Source organism: Bubalus kerabau, chromosome 1, assembly GCF_029407905.1.
Source record: "Bubalus kerabau isolate K-KA32 ecotype Philippines breed swamp buffalo chromosome 1, PCC_UOA_SB_1v2, whole genome shotgun sequence".
In the NCBI taxonomy this organism is placed as follows: domain Eukaryota; kingdom Metazoa; phylum Chordata; class Mammalia; order Artiodactyla; family Bovidae; genus Bubalus; species Bubalus kerabau.
The window spans coordinates 99,834,672-99,858,928 of NC_073624.1; the positions used below are offsets into that span (position 1 = coordinate 99,834,672).

Consider the following 24,257-nt stretch of genomic DNA (forward strand, 5'->3'; position numbering starts at 1 on the left):
GCAATTAGATGGATTTCTGTCTAGTGTGCACCCTGCAAAAGTTAGTCCTTCACAGTCTAACTTTTCTGATGGACTTCACCAGCAGAAGGGGCCTTGGAGATCTTAGTTCAACCCCTCATTTAGCAGATAACTAAATAAAGTCCAGAGTATTAAAGGAACTTCCCAATACAGTAATTCTCAGCTGGAGAATACCAGGATATGCTAGAAATTCTAGTTTCCTTAGATTGGAACACCTACTTATTTTTGTTATAATTTTTATTTTAAATAATATTAGTTAAAAGAATCAGGTTCAAAGGTAATACATGGTTGCTGTAGAAAACCTGAGAAACAAAACCACAAAGAAAAGCAAAGTTATCTGTAATCTCCACTGACTCCCCCCACCCCCAGGTAATTATTGAAAACATTTTTCTTATTGTATTTACAATTAATTTTTAATGGTTTCACATTCATTTATCCTTTTGAACTTACTCTATTGTAACTTTTTAATTTTTCTGACTCATTCACTATTCTCTTGCAACATCATGAATTACTCATTTTAAGAGTTCATTTTAGCAACTAAACCAGGAAGAAGCTATCAAATAACAATGTGAGGCTCTCCAAAGTCAACTTGGCTGCCTTTCAGATAAATGTTTATCACAAACAACATTTTAACTTGCTTATTGCTTCAGGGTGCATGATGCTGGTGTGGATCTAAGCAGTTTGGACATCATTCAACTTTAGGTAAAGGAGCCAGACAAGGAAGGCTTTATCTGCTATTGTGGGGATGTAGCTCCCTGTGTGTTGGAAAGACAACCCTGTAATAATTTCAGAAAGTGCTAAAGGGCCATGGCTGAATTCTCTGCTAGGGTTATGGCACCAAAAGAAGAAACTTATTAGAGACTTATTAACTTCATAGTAGCAGAGAAATCTTGGAGCTGGCTGGGGACCTCCTACAGCAATTGGGACATGTGCCTTTTGTTGATGTCTGAAACCATAGTGACTGCATGTTGTGGAAATTAAAAATCAGCAGTCAGTTGGAAAATAAGGAAGCTGAGGCAATGGAAGATGCATTGGACATGGCGAACGTGGGCACCAGCCCTCTACCTTGAAGAACACTCACTGTGGCTTTCTAAGGATCTGACCGACCTCCTGACCAAAGTGCTTGGTGGACCTGATGGTGAGAAGGGAAGGGACAGTCCTCTCAAAAGAAACATTAACTCTTTAGACTTACAGACCCATTGCTGGAAGCTGTGCTCCTTCCACTATGGTGGCACTGGCTTCTGGTAGAGAGGCAATGAGAAGATATTAAAGGTATTTGAGAGAATATAGAAGATAAAGAAAATAAGTCAAGGTTAATTCTCAGGGCTCGAATTTTACAACTAAGAGGTGGGGGGACTTTCAAGATGGTGGAAGAACAAGACAGGAAGATCAACTTCCTCCCCACAAATACATCAAAAAATACATTTGTATGTGGATCAACTCATACAGAATACATTCTGAATGCTGGCAGGAGATCCTTGACTTCCAAAAAGGCAAGCCAATCGTCTCAGAATGAGGTAGGCAAAAGATAAAGATTTAAAAAAAAGAAAAAAGGATTTGGGGACAGGGACCAGCACCCTGGGGAGGGAGAGTGAAGGAGGAAAAGTTCCAACATGTTCAGAAACCCCTCACGGGTGAGGACAAAGGGGAGTTTTGGAACCTCAGAGGGGAACAAAGCAACAGGTGGTCAGAGGCAAAACAGAGAGAATTCACCACAGAGTTCATTGCCAAACAGCACTTTCCAGCTGAGAAGTGGCTTGCACTTATGCCCACTGCTGCGAGTGGGGGCTGGGTGCTCAGGCTTCCAGGAAGAACATCAGTGTTGACTGCTCTGAAGATATTCTGAGAAGGCTAGTATGACACAGCTGAGGCAGTCCAGGTAAAAGACTGGGCCTCTCAGAGAGGCAAGAGATTGTTGCAGCAGGGAGCCTCTGACTCCTTGCGCTGGCAGATTGCAGGAACTCACCTTCAAAAATGATACAGGTGGGATGAGCAACAGCTGTGAGTTGCCCAACCCCTGAGGGAGATACATACAGAAGAACTGTACAAAAAAGGTCTTGATGACCCAGATAACCATGATGGTGTAATCACTTCCCTACAGCCAGATATCCTTGAGTGTGAAGTCAAATGGGCCTTAGGAAGCATTACTACAAACAAAGACAGTGGAGGTGATGGAATTTCAACTGGGCTATTTCAAATCCTAAAAGATGATGCTGTTAAAGTGCTGTGCTCAGTCTGCCACAAGTTTGGGAAACTCAGCAATGGCTAAAGGGCTGGAAAAGGTCACTCTTCATTCCAATCCCAAAGAAGGGCAATGCCAAAGAATGTTCAAACTACCATACAATCGCACTCATTTCACGTGTTAGCAAGGTAATGCTCAAAATCCTTCGGGCTAGACTTCAACAATACGTGAACCAAGACCTTCCAGAAGTACAACCTGGATTTAGGAAAGGCATAAGAATCAGAGATCAATTTACCAACATTTGTTGGATGGTAGAAAAAGCAAAGGAATTCCAAAAAAACATCTATTTCTGCTTCATTGACTATGCTACAGCCTTTGCTTGTGTAGATTACAACAAACCATGGAAAAGTCTTAGAGATGGAAATAGCAGACCATCTAATCTGCCTCCTGAGAAACTTATATGCAGGACAGGAAGCAACAGTTAGAACTGGACATGGTTATTTAGCTTATAAGCAGAGTACATCATGCAAAATGCCAGGCTGGATGATGAAGACTGCTGGGAGAAATATCAACAACCTCAGATATGCAGATGATACCACTCTAATGGAAGAAACTGAAGAGGAACTCAAGAACCTCTTGATGAGGGTGAAAGAGGAGAGTGAAAAATTGGCTTGAAATTCAACATTCAAAAAAACTAAGATAATGGCATCCAGTCCCATCACTTCATGGCAAATAGATGAGGAAACAATGGAAACAGTGACAGACAGGGCTTGGGCTCCAAAATTACTGCAGATGGTGACTGAAACCATGAAATTAAAATATGGTTGCTCCTTGGAAGAAAAGCTATGACAAATCTAGACAGCATATTCAAAAGCAGAGACATCACTTGGCCGACACCAGTCCATATGGTCAAAGCTATGGTTTTTCTAGTACTCATATATGGATGTGAGAGTTGGACCATAAAGAAGGCTGAACACCCAAGAACTGATGCTTTCAAATTGTGGTGTTGGAGAAGACCCTTGAGAGTCCCTTGGATAGCAAGGAGATCCAACCAGTCAATCCTACATAAAATCAACCCTGAATATTCATTGGAAGGACTGATGCTGAAGCTCCAATACTTTGGCTACTTGATATGAAAAGCTGCCTCACTGGAAAAGATCCTGATGCTGGGAAAGATTGAGGGAAAGAGGGGAAGGAGGTGACAGAGGATGAGATGGTTAGATGGTATTACTGACTCAATGAACATGAGTTTGAGCAAACTTTGGGAGACAGTGAAGGACAGGAAAGCCTTGTGTGCTGCAGCTAATGGGGTAGCAAAGAGTCGGACACAACTTAGTGACTGAATAAGAGGTAGATATGCCTGGCCAAAGCCACCACCTACGCCAGTGAGCACCAATGGCAGAACTAGACGCAGCTGCAGTTTATGATCCCAGAGTTGGGAAGGCAAGCCAACTGGCCACTGCCAAAGGCAAGGAGAAGGCCCGAGGCAGGGGACAAAACACTGCTGCTGCGGTCCCAATGCTAGAGGTAGCGGCTGTCATCAGGCTGTGAGCGGCACAGGTCACAACCCATACCTTCCTGGGGCCTATGCAACTTAGCTCTACTGAGAGACACAAGACCCGGGGCCAATCCCTCTGGGAGACGGCACAACCCACCTCACTGTGGAAACTTCCCATAGGCCTTGGCTGCAGTAGGCACTCCCCATCTGAGGCTTCCAAAGCCCTTCTTCTTCCCAGCCCGACCGAGCAAGTGAGTCTTAATGAGCTGCTACTTCTGCCCCCTCTGGTCTAGGTGGGGAAGACACTTGAGGGTGGCCTACAAACAGAGGTGGGCCCCAAACCAAAGTGGAGCACCAGGGGCTGTGTGAATAAAAAAGAGGAGGGGAATTCACTCCTGTAGCCATAGGTGCAGCAGATTAAATCTCTGCAATTAGCCTGAGACTCTGGACTTTAGGGGCAATTGTGGATTTGGGGAGCAAGTACAGGTGAGAATAAGGCCAGATCTGAGTCTGAGCTGACCCCACAGCATCCACAGCAGGTTCAGAGACTTTCCGAGAAATACTGGAGGACTTTCTGAGTAAGCAGAGTGTGGAGAGGACAATGGAGGACTCAGGAGGACATTCTTCTTACACCACTCTCTCCTTTTGTATTGTAATGTTGTTCTTTATCATTCCTTTAATTTTTACTTTTTAACTTTTTCCTTTTTAAAAAGCATCTTATTTTAAAATAAACTTACTTTTTTCCTATTTTTACAGTACTCTTTAGTTATACTGCATTCTCCCCCCTATTTTTGATTTTGTCTTTTTGCTAGTCTAGTTTTTAGTATTCATTCTCATTTATAGATTTCTATATTGGCTTGACTGTTCTCTTTGTTTTTGACTCCTGTTTTTGTTCTTTTTTCTCTATTTTCTCTCTTCTCAAGTCTGTGAGTTTCTTTGGGTGTTCTTGGTTGGTGAGTGTTGCTTTCACCAACTGTCTTGGAGTTTTGTCTTCTATGTGGCCTGTGAAGTCTTGGTGCTACAGTAAGAGGTCATGCTTGAATCTCCAAGTTGGAAGACCTGAGTCCAGGACTTTGGGCCACCAGAGAATCCCCAACTCCATGAGACATTATTTGGCAAGAATTCTCCCAAAGGCCTTTATCTCAACACTAAGACCAGGTCCCACCCAAAAGCCAGTAAGCTTCAGTGCCAGATGCCTCATGCCAACCCTTCAGCAAAACAGGAATATAACCCTGCCTATTAGCAGACAGGCTGCCAAAAGCCACACCAAGCCCAGAGACACCCCAAACACACTGCTGGACAAAACACTGCCCTTCAGAGACAAGATTCAGTTCCATCCACCAGATCACATGTACAAGTCCCCTCAATCAGGAAACCTTCACAAGGCACTGGTCCAATGCCACCCACTGGGGGAAGGTTCCACAAATAGGAACTATGACCTTCCAGCCTGTAGAAAGGAGACTCCAAACACAGCAAACTACACAAACTAAAAAGACAGAGAAACATGCAGCAGATGAAGGAACATGGTAAAAACCCACAAGACCAAACAAATGAAGAGGAAACAGGCAGCCTACCTGAAAAAGAATTCAGAGTAATGACAGTAAAGATGGCCCCAAATCTTGAAAATAAAATGGAGGCACAGATAAATAGAATGAAGGCATGGATCAAGAAGATATAAGAAATGTTTAACAAGGACCTTCAATGAGAAGAACAATAAGAAAGTCTTCTTAAGGGAACAATGCAAAGAAAGAGGGGAAAACAATAGAATGGGAAAGACTAGAGATCTCCTCGAGAAATTAGAGATACCAAGGGAACATTTCATGCAAAGATGGGCACAATAAAGGACAGAAATGGGATGGAACTAACAGAAGCAGAAGATATTAAGAAGAAGGGCCAAGAATACACAGAAGAACCACACAAAAAGGTCCTAATGACCCAGACAACCACGAAGGTGTGGTCAATCACTTAGAGCCAGACATCCTAGGAGTGTGAAGTGAAGTAGGCTTTAGGAAGCTTTACTAGAAACAAAGCTAGTGGAGGTAACAGAATTCCAGCTGAGTTATTTCAAATGCTAAAAGATGATGCTATTAAAGTGCTACACTCAATACACCAGCAAATTTGGAAAACTCAGCAGTGGCCATAGGGCTGGAAAAGGTCAGTGTTCATTCCAATTCCAAAGAAGAACAATGTCAAAGAATGCTCAAACTACTGCACAATTGTGCTTATTTCACATGCTAGTAAGATACTGGTCAAAATTCTTCAAGCTAGACTTCAACAGTATGTGAACTGAGAACTTCCAGACATACAAGCTGGATTTAGAAAAGGCATAGGAATCAGATATCAAATTTCCAACATCCACTGGATCATAGAAAAAAGGACTTTCAGAAAAACATCTACTTCTGCTTTATTAACTATGTCACAGCCTTGGACTATGTGTATCACAACAAACTGTGGAAAATTCTTCAAGAGATGGGAATACCAGACCACCTGACCTGCCTCCTGAGAAATCTGTATGCAGGTCAAGAAGCAACAGTTAGAACTGGACATGGAACAATAGATTGGTTCCAAATCAGGAAAGGAGTATGTCAAGGCTGTATATTGTCACCCTGCTTATTTAACTTCTATGCAGAGGATATCATGCAAAATGCCAGGCTGGATGAAGCTCAAGTTGGAACCAAGATTGCCAGGAGAAATAACAACAACCTCAGATATGCAGATGACATTATCCTAATAAGCAAAAAGAGAAGAGGAACTCAAGAACCCCTTGATGAAAGTGAAAGAGGAGAGTGAAAAAGCTGGCTTAAAACTCAACATTCAAAAAACTAAGATCATGGCATCCTGTCCCATCACTTCATGGTAAATAGATGGGGAAACAATGAAAGCAGTGACAGACTTTATTTTCTTGGGCTCCAAAATCACTGCAGATGGTGACTGCAGCCATGAAATTAAAAGATGTTTGCTCCTTGGAAGGAAAGCTATGGCAAACCTAGACAGCATATTAAAAACCAGAGACATTACTTTTCCAACAAAGATTGGTATGGTCAAAGCTATGGTTTTTCCAATAGTCATGTATGGATGTGAGAGTTGGACCATAAAGAAGGCTGAGTGATGAAGAATTGATGTTTTTGAATTGTGGTGTTGGAGAAGACTCTTAAGAGTCCCTTGGACTGCAAGGAGATCCCACCAGTCCATTCTAAAGGAACTCAGTCCTGAATATTCATGGAAAGAACGATGATGAAGCTGAAGTTCCAATACTTTGTCACCTGATGGGAAGAGCTGACTCATTAGAAAAGACCCTGATGCTGGGAAAGATTGAAGGCAGGAGGAGAAGGGGATGACAGAGGATGATATGGTTGGATGACATCATTGACTCAATGGACATGAGTTTATGCAAGGTCTGGGAGATGGTGAAAGACAGGGAAGCCTGGCCTGCTGCAGTCGATGGGGTCACAAAGAGTCAGACAAGACTGAGTAAATGAACAAGAACAACAGAAGAAAAAGGAAAACAAAGGGTCTGAGAAAATATTTGAGGAGACTATAGTTGAAAACTTCCCTAACATGGGAAAGGAAGTAGCCACCCAAGTTCAGAAGTCCAGAGAGTCCCATACAGAATGAACTCAAATAGAAATATGCTAAGACATATTATTCAAACTAATGATAGTTAAATACAAAAAATATTAAAAGAAGCAAGGTAAAAGCAAAAAATAATATATAAGGGGATCCCCATAAGGCTAATCACCGATCTTGCAACTGAAATTCTGCAGGTCATAAGGGAATGGCAGGATATACTGAAGATGATGAAAGGAAAAAACTTACAACCAAGATTACTGTATCCAGCAAGGATCTCATTCAGTTTTAAAGGAAAAATCAAAAGCTTTATAGATAAGCAAAAATTAAGAGAATTCAACACTACCAAATTAGCTTTACAACAAATCTTAAAGGAGCTTCTCTAGACAGGAAACACAAGAGGAACAAAAAGCCTATAAAAACAAACCCAAAACAGAAGAGTAAAAGGTAATAGGATCATACATATCAATAATTACCTTAAATGAAAATGGACTAAATGCTTCAACCAAAAGATACAGACTGGCTGAATGGATACAAAAACTAGACCCCTATATATTCTGTCTACAAGGGACCCACTTTAGACCTAGGGACATGTACAGACTGAAAGTGAGGGACTGGAAAAAGGTATTCCATGCAAAGAGAAATCGAAAGAAAGAGGGAGTAGCAATACTCATATCAGATAAAATTGACTTCAAAACGAAGACCATTACAAGAGATAAGAAGGATACTACATAATGATCAAGGGATCAATTGAATAAGACATAAAAATTATATATGCACCCAACATAGGAGCACCTCAATACATAAGGCAAATGCTAACAATTATTAAAGGGAAAATTGACAGTAACACAATAATAGTGGGGGACTTTAACACCCCACTCACACCAATGAACTTTAAATGATATATTGGACCAATTGAACCTAATTGCTATCTACAGGGCATTTCAATCCAAAACAGTAGATTTCACTTTTTTCCCAAGTACACATGGAACATTCTCCAGGATAGATCACATCTTGGGTCATAAATAAAGTCTTGGTAAATTAAAAAAAAAAAAAACTGGAATCATTTCAAGCATCTTTTCTGACCACAATGCTGTGAGGCTGTGTTTATCAACTACAGGGGGAAGAAAAAAAAAAAAAACCTAAAAAACACAAACAGATGGAGGCTAAACAATACGCTTTTGAATAACCAAGAGGTCACTGAAGAAATCAAAGAGGAATGACAAAGGGAAAGCATGACAACTCAAAACCTATGGGATGCAGTAAAAGCAGTGCTAAGTGGGAAGTTTACAGCAATACAAGCCTACCTCAAGAAACAAGAGAAACACCAAAAAAAAAAAAAAAAAAAAAAAATCTAATCTTACAGCTAAAGCAACTAGAAAGAGAACAAAGCTCCCAAAGGTAGAAGGAAAGACATCATAAAGATCAGAGCAGAAATAAGTGAAAAAGAAACAACTGACAAAGGGTTAATCTCCAAAATATACAAGCAGCTCATACAGTGCAATATCAGGAAAAAAAAAAAAAAGCAAACCCAGCCCAATCAAAAACAGGCAGAAGACCTTAACAGACATTTCTCCAAAGAAGACATACAGATAGCCAATAAACACATGAAGACACTGAATATCACTAATTACTAGACTTACCTTACACCAATCAGAATGGCCATCATCCAAAAATCTACAAACAGTAAATGCTAGAAAGGATGTGCAAGAAGAGGAAACCCTCTTGCACTGTTGGTGGGAAAGTAAATTGATACAGCCACTGTATGTAACAGTATGGGAGATTTCATATTGACGTATGGAGAACAGCATAGAAATTTCTTAAAAATCTAGGAATAAAACTACTATATGACCCAGCAATCCCACAACTGGGCATATACTCTGAGAAAACCATAATTGAAAAAGACACATGTACCCCAAAGTTCACAGCAGCACTATTTATAATAGGTAGGGCAGAGAAGCAACCTAGATGTCCACTGACAGACTAATGGATAAAGAAGATGTGGTACATATACACAATGGAATATCACTCAGTCATAAAAAGGAAACAAATCTGAGTCAGTTTTAGTGACCTGGATGAACCTAGAGTCTGTTATACAGAGTGAAGTCAGAAAGAGAAAAAAAAATATCATATATTAACACATATACATGGAATCTAGAAAAATGGTACTGATGAACCTACTGGCAGGCAAGAATGTAGATGCAGATATAGATAATTGACTTGTGGACACAGTGGGGGAAGGAGAGAGCAGAACAAATGGGGAAAGCAGCTCAGACACATATACACTACCATGTTTAAAATAGATACCTGGTGAAAAGCTGCTACATAACACAGGTAACCCAGCCAGATGGTCTGTGATGATCTAGAGGGGTGGGGTCAGGGGAGGGGAAGGGGGCTCAAGAGGGAGGAGGCATATGCACAATTATGGCTGATTAGCATTGTACTACAGAAACCATCACAACATCATAAAGCAATTTTCCTCCAATTAAAAAATAACTAAGAGGTAGGTGGAATGAAAGTTTGTAGTAGACACTGGTGATATGGAACTGGAATAAACTGGTATATAGTCAGCCCTCAGTATCCTAGGGGGAATGGTTTTAGGACCTCTTCAGATATCAAAATGCACAGATGCTAAAGTCCCTTATATAAAATGTATTTTCATATAGTCTACACACATTCTCTCATATACTTTAAATCATCTCTAAAGTGAAAGTCGCTCAGTCGTGTCTGACTCTTTCTGACCTCATGGACTATACAGTCCATGGAATTTTCCAGGCCAGAATACTGGAGTGGGTAGCCTTTCCATTCTCCAGGGGATCTTCCCAACCCAGGGACTGAACCCAGGTCTCCCGCATTGCAGGCAGATTCTTTATCAACTGAACCACAAGGGAAGCCCACTAGACTACTTATACCTGCTGCTGCTGCTAAGTCGCTTCAGTTGTGTCCGACTCTGTGCGACCCCATAGACGGCAGCCCACCAGGCTCCCCTGTACCCGGGATTCTCCAGGCAAGAACGCTGGAGTGGGTTGTCATTTCCTTCTCCAATGCATGAAAGTGAAAAGTGAAAGTGAAGTCGCTCAGTTGTATCAGACTCTAGCGACCACATGGACTGCAGCCTACCAGGCTCCTCCATCCATGGGATTTTCTAGGCAAAAGTACTGGAGTGGGGTACCATTGCCTTCTCCAACTTATACCTAACACAATGCAAATAGTATGTATACTGTTGTTGCTGCATGGCAAATTCAAGTTTTGCTTTTTGGAAATTTCTGGAGTATTTTTTTCAAATATTCTTTTATTTGCAGTTGGTTGAATTCAAGGATACAGAACCTACAGACACAGAGGGTTGACTGTATGTGAATATGTGGATTTTCTAGTGGTTGGCTTGAACTGGTGAGGAGAGAAGAGATCTTTGAGAGCTGTGATGAGGAGGAGGAGGGAGGGGTACCCAGGTCTGGTCATGGACCCCACAGTCGGAGCAACAGTTTGGTACTGGGGCTAAAACGGATTCAGAGCCGTACTGCCCGGGGCTGCTCAGACACATCCCCACTGTCACTTACGAGCTGTGCGATCTCAGGCAAGCTATTCAAACCTCTCTGAACCTCAGTTTCCCCATTTGCAAAATGGGGGTGATAATGTTATCTACCTTGTTGGTTTGTTGTGAGAATTAATGAGCTAACATATGTGAACTATGAAATACCTAAACAGGAGTATGTAAACAGAAACACTACCTTATAACATGGTAAAAATTATATATGTGCTTGCTTTTATTACAAATGCTGTTACTGATGGTTGGGAAGAAAGGAAGGAGAGAAGAAAGAAAGGTAATGAAAGGAAATACCTGTGATAGATTGGGGAAATATATTACAATATGGTTGTGTGTGATATTGATGTGGATTATCATTTACATAGATATGAATTGCTCAATAGAAAAGGCTAAAAAGATGGAGTAAACACTAATTTTTAAGGAGACCAGATATTGTGTCCCTTTAAAAGTGGGCCTTTAAGAAATGAATTTCCCTCCATTACTGAGAACATTTGCTGAAACATTTTGTCATTTCACTGATTGTTCTTTGTGTATCTCCACCTCTGCCTACCCACCTCCAACATTGTGCAAGCCATTTATCTAATTTTTTGCCAATTTACAGGTCAGTCTGACCTTCTCAATTGTAAGCTAAGAATGAGCATCTTGGCATCTTATATACCTAGTCCAGTATTTGGCACACACAGCTATCCATGTGGATACATGTGGAACAAATTACTTTATGGGAAAAAAACAGATGCATCATAAAAACTTGTAGGTATATTCCTTCCTTAGGTAAGTCTTTCCTTCTGAAAGCACAATCTAGCTTCCTGCTCTGGAGGAGCCCTCAGGAAAGCTGATGGGAGATGCCCCTTCCTCTCACCTTAGAGAAGGAAATGGCAACCCACTCCAGTATCCTTGCCCAGAGAATCCTACAGACAGAGGAGTCTGGTGGGCTACAGTCCAGGGGGTCGCAAAGAGACATGACTGCATGCATGCTGAGACTCCAGATCTGACTGACAGCTGACTCTGCTTTCATTTAAATAAGCAAGGATCCCAGGAGAGGCAGCACCACAGGCCCTGCCTCAGACCTGCCAGGAAAACAGTCATATCACATCCCTAAAGAGGGGCAAAATGAGAATGACTGGTGAGCAGCAGCCCTGGTGACAAATTATAGTTTTACTAATAGTTTATGATTTTCAACTTGTGATGTTTAGACCGCGTCCCTATGGACTGAATGTTTCTGTTCCCCTAATATTCATATATTTAAAGCCCAAACCCCTCAGTGGTATTTGCAGGTGAAACTGTTGGGAGGTAATTAGGTTTAGATGAGGTCATGAGGCTAGGGCCCTCACGGTGACATTAGTATCCTTATAAGAAGAGGAAGAGACACCAGAGCTCTCTCTCCACATGTGAAGACACAGTGGAGCAGCCCATCTGGAAGCCAGGAAAAGAACTCTCACCATGTGGCACTAACTCTAACCATGTGGTATACTCCGATCTGGGACTTCCCAGCCTCCAGAGACGTGAGAAATAAATATTAGCAGTTTCAGCCACCTGGCCTGTGGTATTTTACAGTGGCCCAAAGTGACTAAGACACTCACACAAACTTTTTCCCCTTGAAAAAATAATGTGAAAGTCACTCATAGACTTGATTATGAGAACAAGTAGTGTTCCAAACCCTGGTTACAAATGATACTCTCAAAAATATGGCCAATACTGATTTTTTGCAGGCGCACCCAGTGCTGGGATACACTTCAGATGCATTGTTTGTTTCTCACAACCACCCTATGAGGCTGGTACTATTACCATCTGCTTTTTTTTTTCTTTCTTAAACAGGGAAGGACTTGCAGCTGAGGGAAATGAATTCATTTGGCCAAGGTCACAGAGCAGTAAGTGGAGCAGCTGGGATTGAAATCTCAGAGAGCCTTTAACTTAGCTACGGTACTTTAAAAAAAAATGAAGGTATATGCACCCATAGAACCTCCAAGTTAGATGTCAGCAACTGATGGCAAACTGATTGGAGAGGCCACGTGAGCAGATTTTTTTTTTTTTAACACAAAGAGGTGCAGTAACTACTCATAAGGCCCTCCTGGTGCTGCTGGCTGTGGTGTGTAGGTGTTGTGGGGTGAACACAGTCAGTTCCTCTCCTTCCTCCTCACTCCAGGAGGGAAGAACCCTCCTTCCCTCTGTCCTTAGCATGTTGGCAGGGAAGGTTTCACTGTGGCCAGCTCACGTCCTAGGCAGGAAAGAATCAGGCACCACTGATTTTCAATTTATAACTCTTCAATAATTGAGGGCACCAGGAATTAAGGAAAATCCACTAGGATGAATCCAACTGGCTTTCCCAGAAATAGACTGTATCTGTAGAATCTGTTTCTGTAATATCTCATTAATTTTTCAACGTTCCCAATATGCTCGACACTGACTGCAAACTGGGGCATATGCTTGTGCAAGTTTTCTCCATCAAGTGAGCTGTCTCCTACGCTGCGTCGTTATAAATTTGGAGCTGTAAGGCATCACGATATTAGGACTGCTTTGTTTTCTTGCAGAGCTCATTAACCACTGGCAATTAGCACTGTATCACTGCACCAAGTGGCATCACTTGGCAAGTCCTGTAGCCACTGCTACAAATGTGATGATATAAACTTCACGTGCCATCTGCTGTCACAAGAAGATGAAGTACGATGAAGAGGCTTTTCAGACATTCCTTCATTGCCCAGCTACTGCAGGCTTAATTAAAGCAAAAATGACAATTGCTCAATACTCACCACTCCTCTCTTGGAGAAAGGCCATCTTGGCTTTTTGGACTCTGGTGGGTGAAGAAATTAGAGAAGATCTGTTAGTACTTTGAGGAACTAGTGACAGATCAAGGCAGGGCTTTACAAAACCCGCTTTTCCAAAGGAGACAAACAGAATTTTTCCTGCTTTAATTCTCCTTCTCTTGAGAATGCACAGAATGAATATTTATATTTATGCAGCTGAGTGAATGAAACGATGCTGCAACTGAAAGGCTGGTGCTCTGTTCTACCTTCTGGTGATACTGTCCTCTTTCAGCCTCTTTTCCCCCTACCGTTCAAGGAGAAATCTATAAAATGCAATAAAATGCTGCATGATTAATTTTAGACAGAGTTATAGGACTTTGGGGCTGAAAGGGCTTCATTTTAACACTGGAAACCACCCTAGCATATAATCCCCAGGTGTGGATGAGTGCAGACTCCTGAAATAGGGGGACATCAACATATCACCGATCTTTAGATCAGGGCCTTATTGTCTCTACTGGACATCATCCACATAGTCCTTAGGAGTCGCCTTAAATTGCGAAGTCATTCAGTAACACATTCTTTTGATGATCAGGAAATAAAGAGATTAGATTGTGGATTCTTGATTTTTATGTCATTTTCATTAATTTTTAATGCAACCCAGAAAAGGCTGGGAGTCATCTCTCAAGTTTAGGTGAGATGTTCTGATAATTCCACACGCAAAATGGATGTCTTAAAGGTTTGTCTCTGTTTCTTCTAATTCATCAGGAGATTCTGCATAATATTAATACTTCCATCAGATGAAAGCATTTACCAAAAGAGTGTGCTTGAGGGACTTTTCCCACTGGAACCCTGGAATCCAACCAATTATTTTGCTCATTCTGACCACCTTATTGATCTTTTTAAAGGGGAGATTAGGTGGAACCCTCCTTAGAAACAAATCTGCTTTACCACTCTCAGCCTTCAAACATCTGGTGGTGAATTATGATGTCCAAATTGAACTGCGATAATTGGGGTCTCTGGAGAAGCACCACATGAGACCATGGTTTGGGAACACGAGGACTCTATTCTAAACTCCTGGAGACGAGGGCATGGAGGGATACGGTGAAGAATGCTGCATATCTTTCATTATGTGGCATCTACTGGGATGCCAGGCACACCTGCCTAGCAAAGAGCAAAGAATATCATGTAGCAGTTGTGACCTTGTTCCTCAGCACAGTGGATCTCAACCTTTAGCTGGCAAAAGAATCACCTGGGGGGCTTATTAAAAAGCATACTGCTGGGCCCCATTCCCAGAGTTTCTGGTTCAGAAGGTCTGGCATAGGACCCCAGAATTTTTCAGACAACGCTGAAGCTCTTCATCTGGGAGGTACTGCTTTAGCTGTTACCCAGTTTAGAGCACTTGCAAAGCATTACAGAACATGGTCTAACTCCTAAGGCTACACTGTGGTTAGAACTAGCTTTAATGTCAAGGGGCCTGGCCTTGAGTCCCTTGAGTCCACTGAATCCCTTTTTGTGTGTTCATTTGGGTGGCCGTATCCTATGAGACAGATGGTCACTTGGATTGTTGTGTCATCTAAGACAGTAGATGTGAAAGGGCTCTATAAAGATTGAAGGGCTATACGAGTGTTATTTACACTTTATTCACTTATGGCTGAGTTCCACACATAAGACTACAGCTGCCTGTACAACAGGTGGTTGGTGCAGGCTGGTGGAGAGCATTCAGTCAAGAGTCTGAATCCCATTCCTCTGACACAGACCAGCGGGCACCACGACTAGGTCACCTTTCCTTTCTGTGTCTCGCTAGGCACACATGGGAATGAGGAAAAAACTGGGTGGTTTCCCAAGTATGTTGCCACAGGGGGCCCCTGGCTTCAGGGGAATGCCTTGGAGGTGAGTCTTTGGGACTCATCCCATTTTCAAGCACTGAAACTCCATCTGGATCTGTTTTGTAGACTGGATTTCCAAGGAAGTATTCTTCTGTAAAAAAGGGCTCTGCTAAGAACAAAGCCAGTTTAAAAACTACCAGGGTGAATGATAATCTCCAAGTCTCCTTTTAGCTCTGAATGGCTACCATCGGGACCATGGGAGTGTGTCCTGAACACTGCAACTGTTTTTTTTTTTTCCCACAACTGACTTCAAAATGCAGAAGATTCACCCTTAAGGCCGCCTCTCTCTAGTCTGCTCTAACAGTAATCTGCTGTCACCAGGGCCTTTGTCTCCACATAGTGCCACCCTCGCTGGAGACACTGGTGTGAGGCTGGCAGCCAGGAGCAGGGGGTGGGTTACAGCAATGGCAGGGATGCTGTCCAGCAGCCCAGAGAGGGCACTCTGCTCCAGGACGCTGACCGTCACTTGGTGTACCTGTTCCAGGTCCTGGACATGGGGTATATTATTTGACAAGAGGACCTTTTGAGGAAGGTCCATAACTTATCCGTCTCTGTAAGTGGGATGCCCCATTCAGTTGGTTCCCATAATTCACGGCTGATGCTTGTTCTAGTTGCTGAGATATCTAACTTGTTAGTGCCCATGTTCTCGTAGTCATTAAATACTCTGTAAATATCCTCTGCTTATTGTAACATCCATCCCATAGCAGGCATGTAATACAAGTTGAACGGACAGGACCTGAATTCAGCAGCAGAAGTGGATGGCACAGGTAGTCTGCAGCTCCAGCTGACACCAGAAGGTCCCCGGGGAACACCTCAAGGCCAGGTAAGTTGAGCACCACAGAACTCCTCCTGTGCTCGTAGAATCTGTGTTCAGGAGATGGAAGGAGAGTGCTTACAGCTGACATGCAGGGAGGGCTATCACTCAGACCACCCCTAGGTACTCAGAAGTGACTGCTGCTGCTAAGTCACTGCAGTCGTGTCTGACTCTGTGTGACCCTATAGATGGCAGCCCACCAGGCTCCCCTGTCCCTGGGATTCTCCAGGCAGGAACACTGGAGTGGGTTGCCATTGCCTTTCTCCAATTCATGAAAGTGAAAAGTGAAAGTGAAGTCGCTCAGTCATGTCCGACTCTTAGTGACCCCATGGACTGCAGCCTACCAGGCTCCTCCGTCCATGGGATTTTCCAGGCAAGAGTACTGGAGTGGGGTGCCATTGCCTTCTCCGAGAAGTGACTGCTGGCAGCTTGATTAATGCTGGCTTTCTTAGGAGGCCACTCCAGGCATGGAGGGCTGTGATGACCCACACACCCCATGTTTGACACCTTTCTGAGCCTTATTGACTGTTGATGGTTTTTGACTAATCCAAAGCAGAAGAGTTTACCTGGAAGTGTCAACACAAACATACCAGATGTGTTCTGACTCAGGAGGACACTAGGAGAAAGCCTTTAAACACAAGAGTCTTTGCAAGTTACTCATATGGCCTCAGAGGGAACAGTACGCATGTGCACGGCCACCACACACATCCCTAGATATCGGAGGCTGGTTGTTTAAAGGCAACACTTTAATTTTTCCCAGGGAAAAATGGCAACTGCTGTTGGAAAAGCTTAGCCAACAGGCCTATCTAACTTCTTTCTTCTACCCTATTTCATGAAACTTCCTGTCAGATGTGCACAATATAGGTTGACATCAGATAGTGTGGAGTAGCCACAAAACCAATAGGCATGTGATCAGTGATTTCTGAGGAACAAAATGAGTAAGGAATGAGAGCATTCAATTGTAGGGATTTTCACAGTTTCCCCATCAAAGCTGTTCAGATATTCCTTTAGTCTACTTTGAGGATGAAGGAATGCAATTCCCTCTACTTACCAACCTATGTAATCTCTAAATTCCCTTTTTAATCAAATAGCTTAGCATATCATTTATCTTATATACAGAGGAGTTTTGTCTCCAACAAAAAGTCTAGCTATGAATCTGCCTTGAAAGTCTGGAGTCTGGGTCTGTCATATTCCTTTGGATATTATGATTTGGGTCATTGCCATGTAGCTTTCCTCCTCCAACAAAGAGGCCTTGCCTGGAGCCCCTTGAGGCTCCCTAGGCCAGTCCTTCCTCTGACCCTTCCACTTTCCCACCTGCCTACAGCGTGAGTCCTCCACGCCTTGTAGCCAAGTGCCATGCTGCTGACTTTTTTGCAGGATTGATGCCCTTTCTGCCTGTACTTTCATCTCTTGTCTCATAACTGAATATTCTGGGCTCTCATGCCCTTCTTCCTATCAATATATCTGCTGCTGGGGTCCTGCTCATGTCCTCTCAGGCCTAACATGCCGTTGACCAAAGCTTGGTATTAGAATAGCTGGTGGAATTTATTTTATTACCCATCCCCAAGTCCTAACTCTTGGCTTCTGATCCGGTATGTCTGAAGGTGGACCCCTGCATCTGTGGTTTTACCCAGATCCCTAGATACTCAGGGAGAAGGCAATGGCAACCCACTCCAGTACTCTTGCCTGGAGAATGCCATGGACAGAGGAGCCTGGTGGGCTACAGTCCACGGGGTAGCACAGAGTTGGACACGAATGACGCGACTTAGCAGCAGCAGCTAGATACTCAGAGTTGGAGAACAACTGATTTTGAGAATACAAGTACCTTGATATAGGTCTTTCCTACCTTTAAAATATATTTCAAATCCTCAGCCTTTTGCTAAAAACATTTTAAATCATTTTACATACGAACAGTAGGACAAGTTGTATGGGCATGTATAATTAGTGAATAACCTGCTGCTGCTGCTGCTGCGTCACTTCAGTCGTGTCCAACTCTGTGCGACCCCATAGACGGCAGCCCACCAGGCTCCCCCGTCCCTGGGATTCTCCAGGCAAGAACACTGGAGTGGGTTGCCATTTCCTTCTCCAATGCATGAAAGTGAAAAGTGAAAGTGAAGTCGCTCAGTCGTGTCCGACTCTTAGCGACCTCATGGACTGCAGCCTACCAGGCTCTTCTGTCCGTGGGATTTTCCAGGCAGCAGTACTGGAGTGGGGTGCCATTGCCTTCTCCAGTGAATAACCTATGTCTCATAAATTCCTACAAAATCTATGAGGTAAGAATGCCTCAGACTCTGCATACAGATGACAGAGGCATAAAAGAAAGTTAACTGTCAGTTATAAAAACCTGCTTCCTCTAAGAAGTCTCCCCTGACGCTCAAAGAAATATTTCTTCGTATCTGTGTGCTGTCTGGCATCCCCTAGGCCAGGTCCTCAACGGCTTCCATCTGTATTAACACAGTTCTCTCATCACTTTTATCTTCACCTTCTGTTCCATCATTTTGGTCCCATCCCATACCCAGTCACTAAATATAAGTTATCCAAAATATAAGTCTGGCCCTAGTTCCTCCTAGCTTCAGATAAACATGTTTTTAAAGCATCCATACAAGTCTTCCATGAGTTGGCCCAATAACCTTCCTAATACTCTTTACTTTGCCATTTATTCTCTGGGAATGGATTGTAATTCCCCACACAAATGTTTCACATGTCAGTGACTTAACTGGGAATGCTTTGTACTCTCTCTGCCCTCTCCAAACCTGTCTAACTCCTATTCATCTCATGAGATTTAGGACCATGGATTATCTAAGGAACTTGAAAGGAAATTACTTAGATAAAATCAGGCTCAGATTTATTCAATTAGCTGCACGTCCTAGGATTTAAAAATTTATTTTGACCGGCCTCTCTTTGTTCTTTTTTTTTAATTGGAAAATTTTAGAATAATGTTACAGAACTGCTAGTTATCGAGCCAATGTGCATGCCCTCATCAAAACACTGCTTGTCAGGGGTGCCATGTGCCGAGTTAATGCACTGACAAGCCCTGATTCCCTTGCAGCTAGCAGAGGCTATGTGACACAAATTTAGCCAATGAGATTTAAACCGAAGTTTCAGAGTGTGGCTCTTAGGAAAATTTTTCAAAGGGGACAGAGGTGGCTACACTCACCCTTTTCCCTTATTGTCGTCATGAACACGGCTTGATACCTGCAAGCATACCAGTAATCTTGCAAATGGAACAGCAGAACCGGAGAAAAGGAGCAGCCTGACAGGACTGGTTATGTTACAAGAGAATATCCTTTATTTGCTTATGCTGTTCTAGTTGGGTTCTGATATACAGACAAAGGCTGTCTTAACTGACACACATCTCCTCATCCTGGACTTTCTTCTCCAAGAATTCTGCACTTTCATTTGACTTTCTCACCACCTATTTTTGATGAGGTTTTTAACAAAATCATTAGAGTTACAATTTTTCACAACTCTCCCATTTTTGTTATTTGCCAATCTAATGTCCATGATGGTTATGAGGATGGAGGGGTCTGAGTTAAGTGGAAGCTGGAAAACTTACAGTACTTTGAATGAGAAATACAATTCTAGTTTCTTCATTTTTGCAAACAGAACACTGGAACTGATATATAATGAATTAGCAGCTGTACATAAATTCAGCCAGGAATTTTCACAGTGTTATCCAAAAGGTATTAGGTAGCATAAACCTCTGGGAGCCCTAAGAGGTACCCTGAAAACAAGTATTAGAAGCTTCCCTGTAAACTTGATACTGTTCCTGATAAAGACCCTGGAAGCGAATAATGAGGTTTGGTATTTATGCAGATAGAGGGGATTGGAAAAAATACAGTAATTTGAATAGTAAATGTAGGCTACATAAACTTTGGGGGAAGAGTTTACTCTTTTGAGCTTAAACTCTAGATGGTATACAATCTGCTAAGTACTATGAATTTGGCGTAAGATTCTATAAGCTATCTTTATGTTCCCTTGGGACTTTGAGAGGACATAATGAATGGTGGAATAGAAGAATCAGTCTTCCCTGGCCTCGTCCAAGCTGGCTTACGCATTTCTCTTCCATGCTTCTATAGTTCTCTAGAACAATGGCTAAGAATGTGGAGTCAAATTGCCTGGACTTTTTAATCTTAGCTGAGTGACCTTGACTGAGCAAGTAACCTCTCTGGTCCTGACTGCCATTTGTGAAGTGTAGACTATAACCATACCTACTTTTTGTGTGAAGATCAACCGATCAACATACAGCACAGATCCGTGACGGGAACTTAGTAAGCTGTCAGTAAATGTGATTATGTTGGTTGTCGAATATACTACAACATCATGTTCTATTTATGTGTCTGTTTATCCTACTAGAATGCCATCTCCTTCTATTTAAGAAACATGTCTTATCATTTGTGTCGGTGGGTGCTTCTTTAGTACTCAATCCATGGTTACTGATGAACATGAATGAATAAAAGACTCTTCTGAGATTGTCCTCCCTTGTGGAAAGTATCTTACTTTGCAAGGTGAGTGAGTGAAGTCGCTCAGTTGTATCCGACTCTTTGAGACCCCATGGACTGTAGCCTATGAGACTCCTCTGTCCATAGGATTTTCCAGGCAAGAGTACTGGAGTGGGTTGCCATTTCTTTCTCCAGGAGATCTTCCTGACCCAGGAATCGAAACCAGGTCTCCTGCATGGTAGGGAGACGCTTTACCGTCTAAGCCACCAGGGAAGTCTTTACAACATAGTTGTGCACATTCATGTCTTATCTACTCCCCTCTTACCCTAAGTTCCTACCTCCTGGTCTAAATCCCTGTGTTCAGTAAGGGATCAACAAATATTTCTTGACTAAATGAATAATAACCAAACCTGTGCACACTGAGTTATCGCTCTCCCCTTCTGACACAATCTTCTGCAGAATGTGTACTCCAGTAATAGCTAGCTACTCACTGTTAAAACTTACCCTGCACATCACGCCTCCATGAACTTGGCTCAGGTAGTTCCCATCTGCCTGTCTCCACTTTGCCAGGCACACACACTCATAGGCATCTCTAAATTCTAGCTTGGATGCTCTCCCTCCAGAAATCTTTTCTAATCCACCCAAAGAGAGCCAGCCACCTTGCCCTACTTCCTCCCACTTCCTTCCACTTTGCCTCTACAATGATTTCACTGAAGGCTCATGCTGTGTCTTATTACCACAGAATTTAAGCACCAAGTATAGAACCCAACATAGAATAGATATCCAAATAAGCTTGTTGAATAAACAGCCATGTTGATCTATAGGATGATACACAGATCGATTCCGAATGAATTTGCTCTTCCATTCTGGATCACAAATGAATAATTGTATGCACACACGATACACAGAATGCAATTTGGGTTTCTCCACCTTTAAAGGTGATTCAGTTACCCCTATCCATTTCTTCCTTGTCTGGGATGCCTGCTGACATGAGGCATCCTTTTGGGAGCACATTAGGGCAGGTTTTAGCATTCAGTGTGCACACATGGAACAGAGGGAAAATAACTGCCTTGTACTAGGCTTGAGTCATGACCTTGGCCTTGTTGCCTTGGTGTCTAAAACCCAGGGATGCTCATTCTAGAAAGGTAGGCATGCCCATGGAATGGTGTAACAGAAGCTCTGATGACATTCTTGTGTTCATCAAAAGAGGGAATGGGTTAATAAAAATATCAAGAATTACAGCTGTAACCACATGGAGACCTAGGAAAACAATAAGAACGAACATTTGCACATAATAAATGAAGAGACATGAACTGGTGCAGAAAACCTGCCTCTGCATCACCTGTGCCTGGCAGCAGACTCGATTTCTGGGCACTCTGCACAGGAACCCATGCCTGTATCAGCCAGAGATGCTCAGATTAATGGATTAGTGATGTTAATGCAGTTGCAATGAATTCAGAATGACTTTGCATTTAGGTCTCATGAGGGGAGAGGTGCTGGGGGTTCCAAAGTCTAAGTGTTAGTCACTCAGTCATGTCCGACTCTTGTGACCCCATGGACTACAGCCCACCAGGCTCCTCAGCCCATGGAATTATCCAGGCAATAATATTGGAGTGGGTAGCCATTCCCTTCCCAAGGGGATCTTCCTGACCCAAGGATCGAACCTGGGTCTCCTGCATTGCAGGCAGATTCTTTACAACTGAGCCACCAAGCAAGCCCCACCTACTTCTTTCAGTAACTGCTAAAGGATAGTAAACTCATGACTGGCCTTATAATAGCTATCCCTGCAATGGGGCTGACCACAGAGGCAGCCCAGACTAATTGAATAAGAATCTGAAAGTGTAATGTCAGGCCTAGAATGTTTTAAAAGTATCTCTTTAATTCTGAGAGCTGTATCAGGATTCTGTATCTTATTTTTGCTATTCTAAATGGGACTGCTTCTTTTAAGAGGTAGCACACACACAGGGTCACTGTGTCCAGTTCTAAATTGATTACTCCCTGGAAGCAATCACTGCAATAAATTCAGTGATAAGGGAAAAACTTCTTTTTCTTCCCCGAATGAAATGGTATGTACATGGGGTCATGGCATCCTGTGTGAAGAGGGTACGGAAGAGAATTTTTTGGTACCCAATTTCCTCAGAGGAAGATTAAACTGAGGAATGAGCTGAGAATAACTGCAGAATGTTTGGGGTGTGGCTGGCATGCCACTGTCATGGTTAAGTGCTGAATACTTTCTTGCTGCCCTTTAGTAGTTTGGAGAAGCACACTAAACAAACAACTATGAGAAACACATTTTTTTTTTGTCTTTTGGTTCTATGCTTGGCTATTCTGGTTCTTTCTTTTAGGATAAAATTCTGGACCTAGGAGGTTGCATAACTAATTGGGTGTCTGACTCAGACTTCACAGTCCTCTTTGGCTTGCCAGAACCCCGCCTCCCCTGCACCCGAACCCAGACAAAACCACACTTTCACTAACCCTGAGTTGTGATGCCCCAGGCCGGTCAGATCTGAAGGAACTAGTCCCATGGTTGCTGGAATAATCTTGTCTCCTTTCTGGTACCAGAAATTCTCCTTATTCTGTCTTCCGCTGAAGATCTGAAGGTCCATGGTGTGGGCTGGGGTGGCAACAATGTAGAGAATCCAGAGAATTCTCTCCCACAGTTGAGCAAGCCACACACCCAGGCATCACATTCAGCAATGAGCCTGTGATCACATGTCAGTGCCAGAAAAGTTTCTGGCTGGTGGAAATGTGTCCCCTAGTGGACCTCAAATACATAAATGTTGTAAAGACTGGATTGTTCATGGTGCATATTATTCTGACTTAAAGTCAGCGGGCACTTCCTGAGCATCAGCTGTTACTGGACATTTTGTTAAGAGCTTTACATGCACTAACATTAATTTTCACAAGTACTCTATGAAGTGGAAATTACTGTTCTCATTATTGAGCAAAGAAAAACTGAAGCTTAGAAGGACAGATGGGCATTCACTTAAGGTCTCACTGTTAGTGAACAACAGAGCAAGAATTCAATTAAAATACCCAAGTCAGACTCCAAAAAGACTTGGAAATATGAAGAAGAGAAAACGGTACTATGAACCATTTAAGATATTGTTTTTTAAAAAAATTGATATATAATGATGGTTACTATTTTAGATAAGAACCCACCTGCAATGAAGGAGATGAGGGTTCAATCCATGGGTTGGGAAGATCCTCTGGAGAAGGAAATGGCAACCCACTCCAGTATTCTTGCCTGGAAAACTCCATGGAGGAGGAGCCTGGGGGTGCTCTGTCTATGGAATTGCACAGTCCAGGGGGTCACAAAGAGTCGGACATGACTTAGCGACTAAACAACAACACAGTGGATTGAATGGAAACTCCCCTGCCCGCCAAACACATGTCCATCTCTTCAGCCCTGGAGCCTGTGAATGTGTTATTTGTAAAAGGGGTTTTTGCAGATGTAATTAAAAGACTTTGAGATGAGATTATTCTGGATTATCTGGGTGGGCTCTAAATCCCATGACATGTGTACTTATAAGAGATATCCAGAGAAAAGACAGAGATGAGAGAA

General features: G+C 42.6%; 1 protein-coding gene across 2 annotated transcripts in view; it reads right to left on the reverse strand.

Moving 5' to 3' along the window:
• Positions 1–24,257, reverse strand: part of PLEKHG7 (pleckstrin homology and RhoGEF domain containing G7) — an 86,127-nt gene that overhangs the window by 50,651 nt on the left and 11,219 nt on the right. For both annotated transcript variants that reach the window (XM_055585732.1, XM_055585721.1), the window contains exons 3-4: positions 16,173–16,300; positions 13,557–13,597 (exon numbers count right to left, since the gene is read on the reverse strand). In XM_055585732.1, the coding sequence (XP_055441707.1) occupies positions 13,557–13,597; positions 16,173–16,300 (169 nt within the window). The remainder of the gene's footprint in view (positions 1–13,556; positions 13,598–16,172; positions 16,301–24,257) is intronic.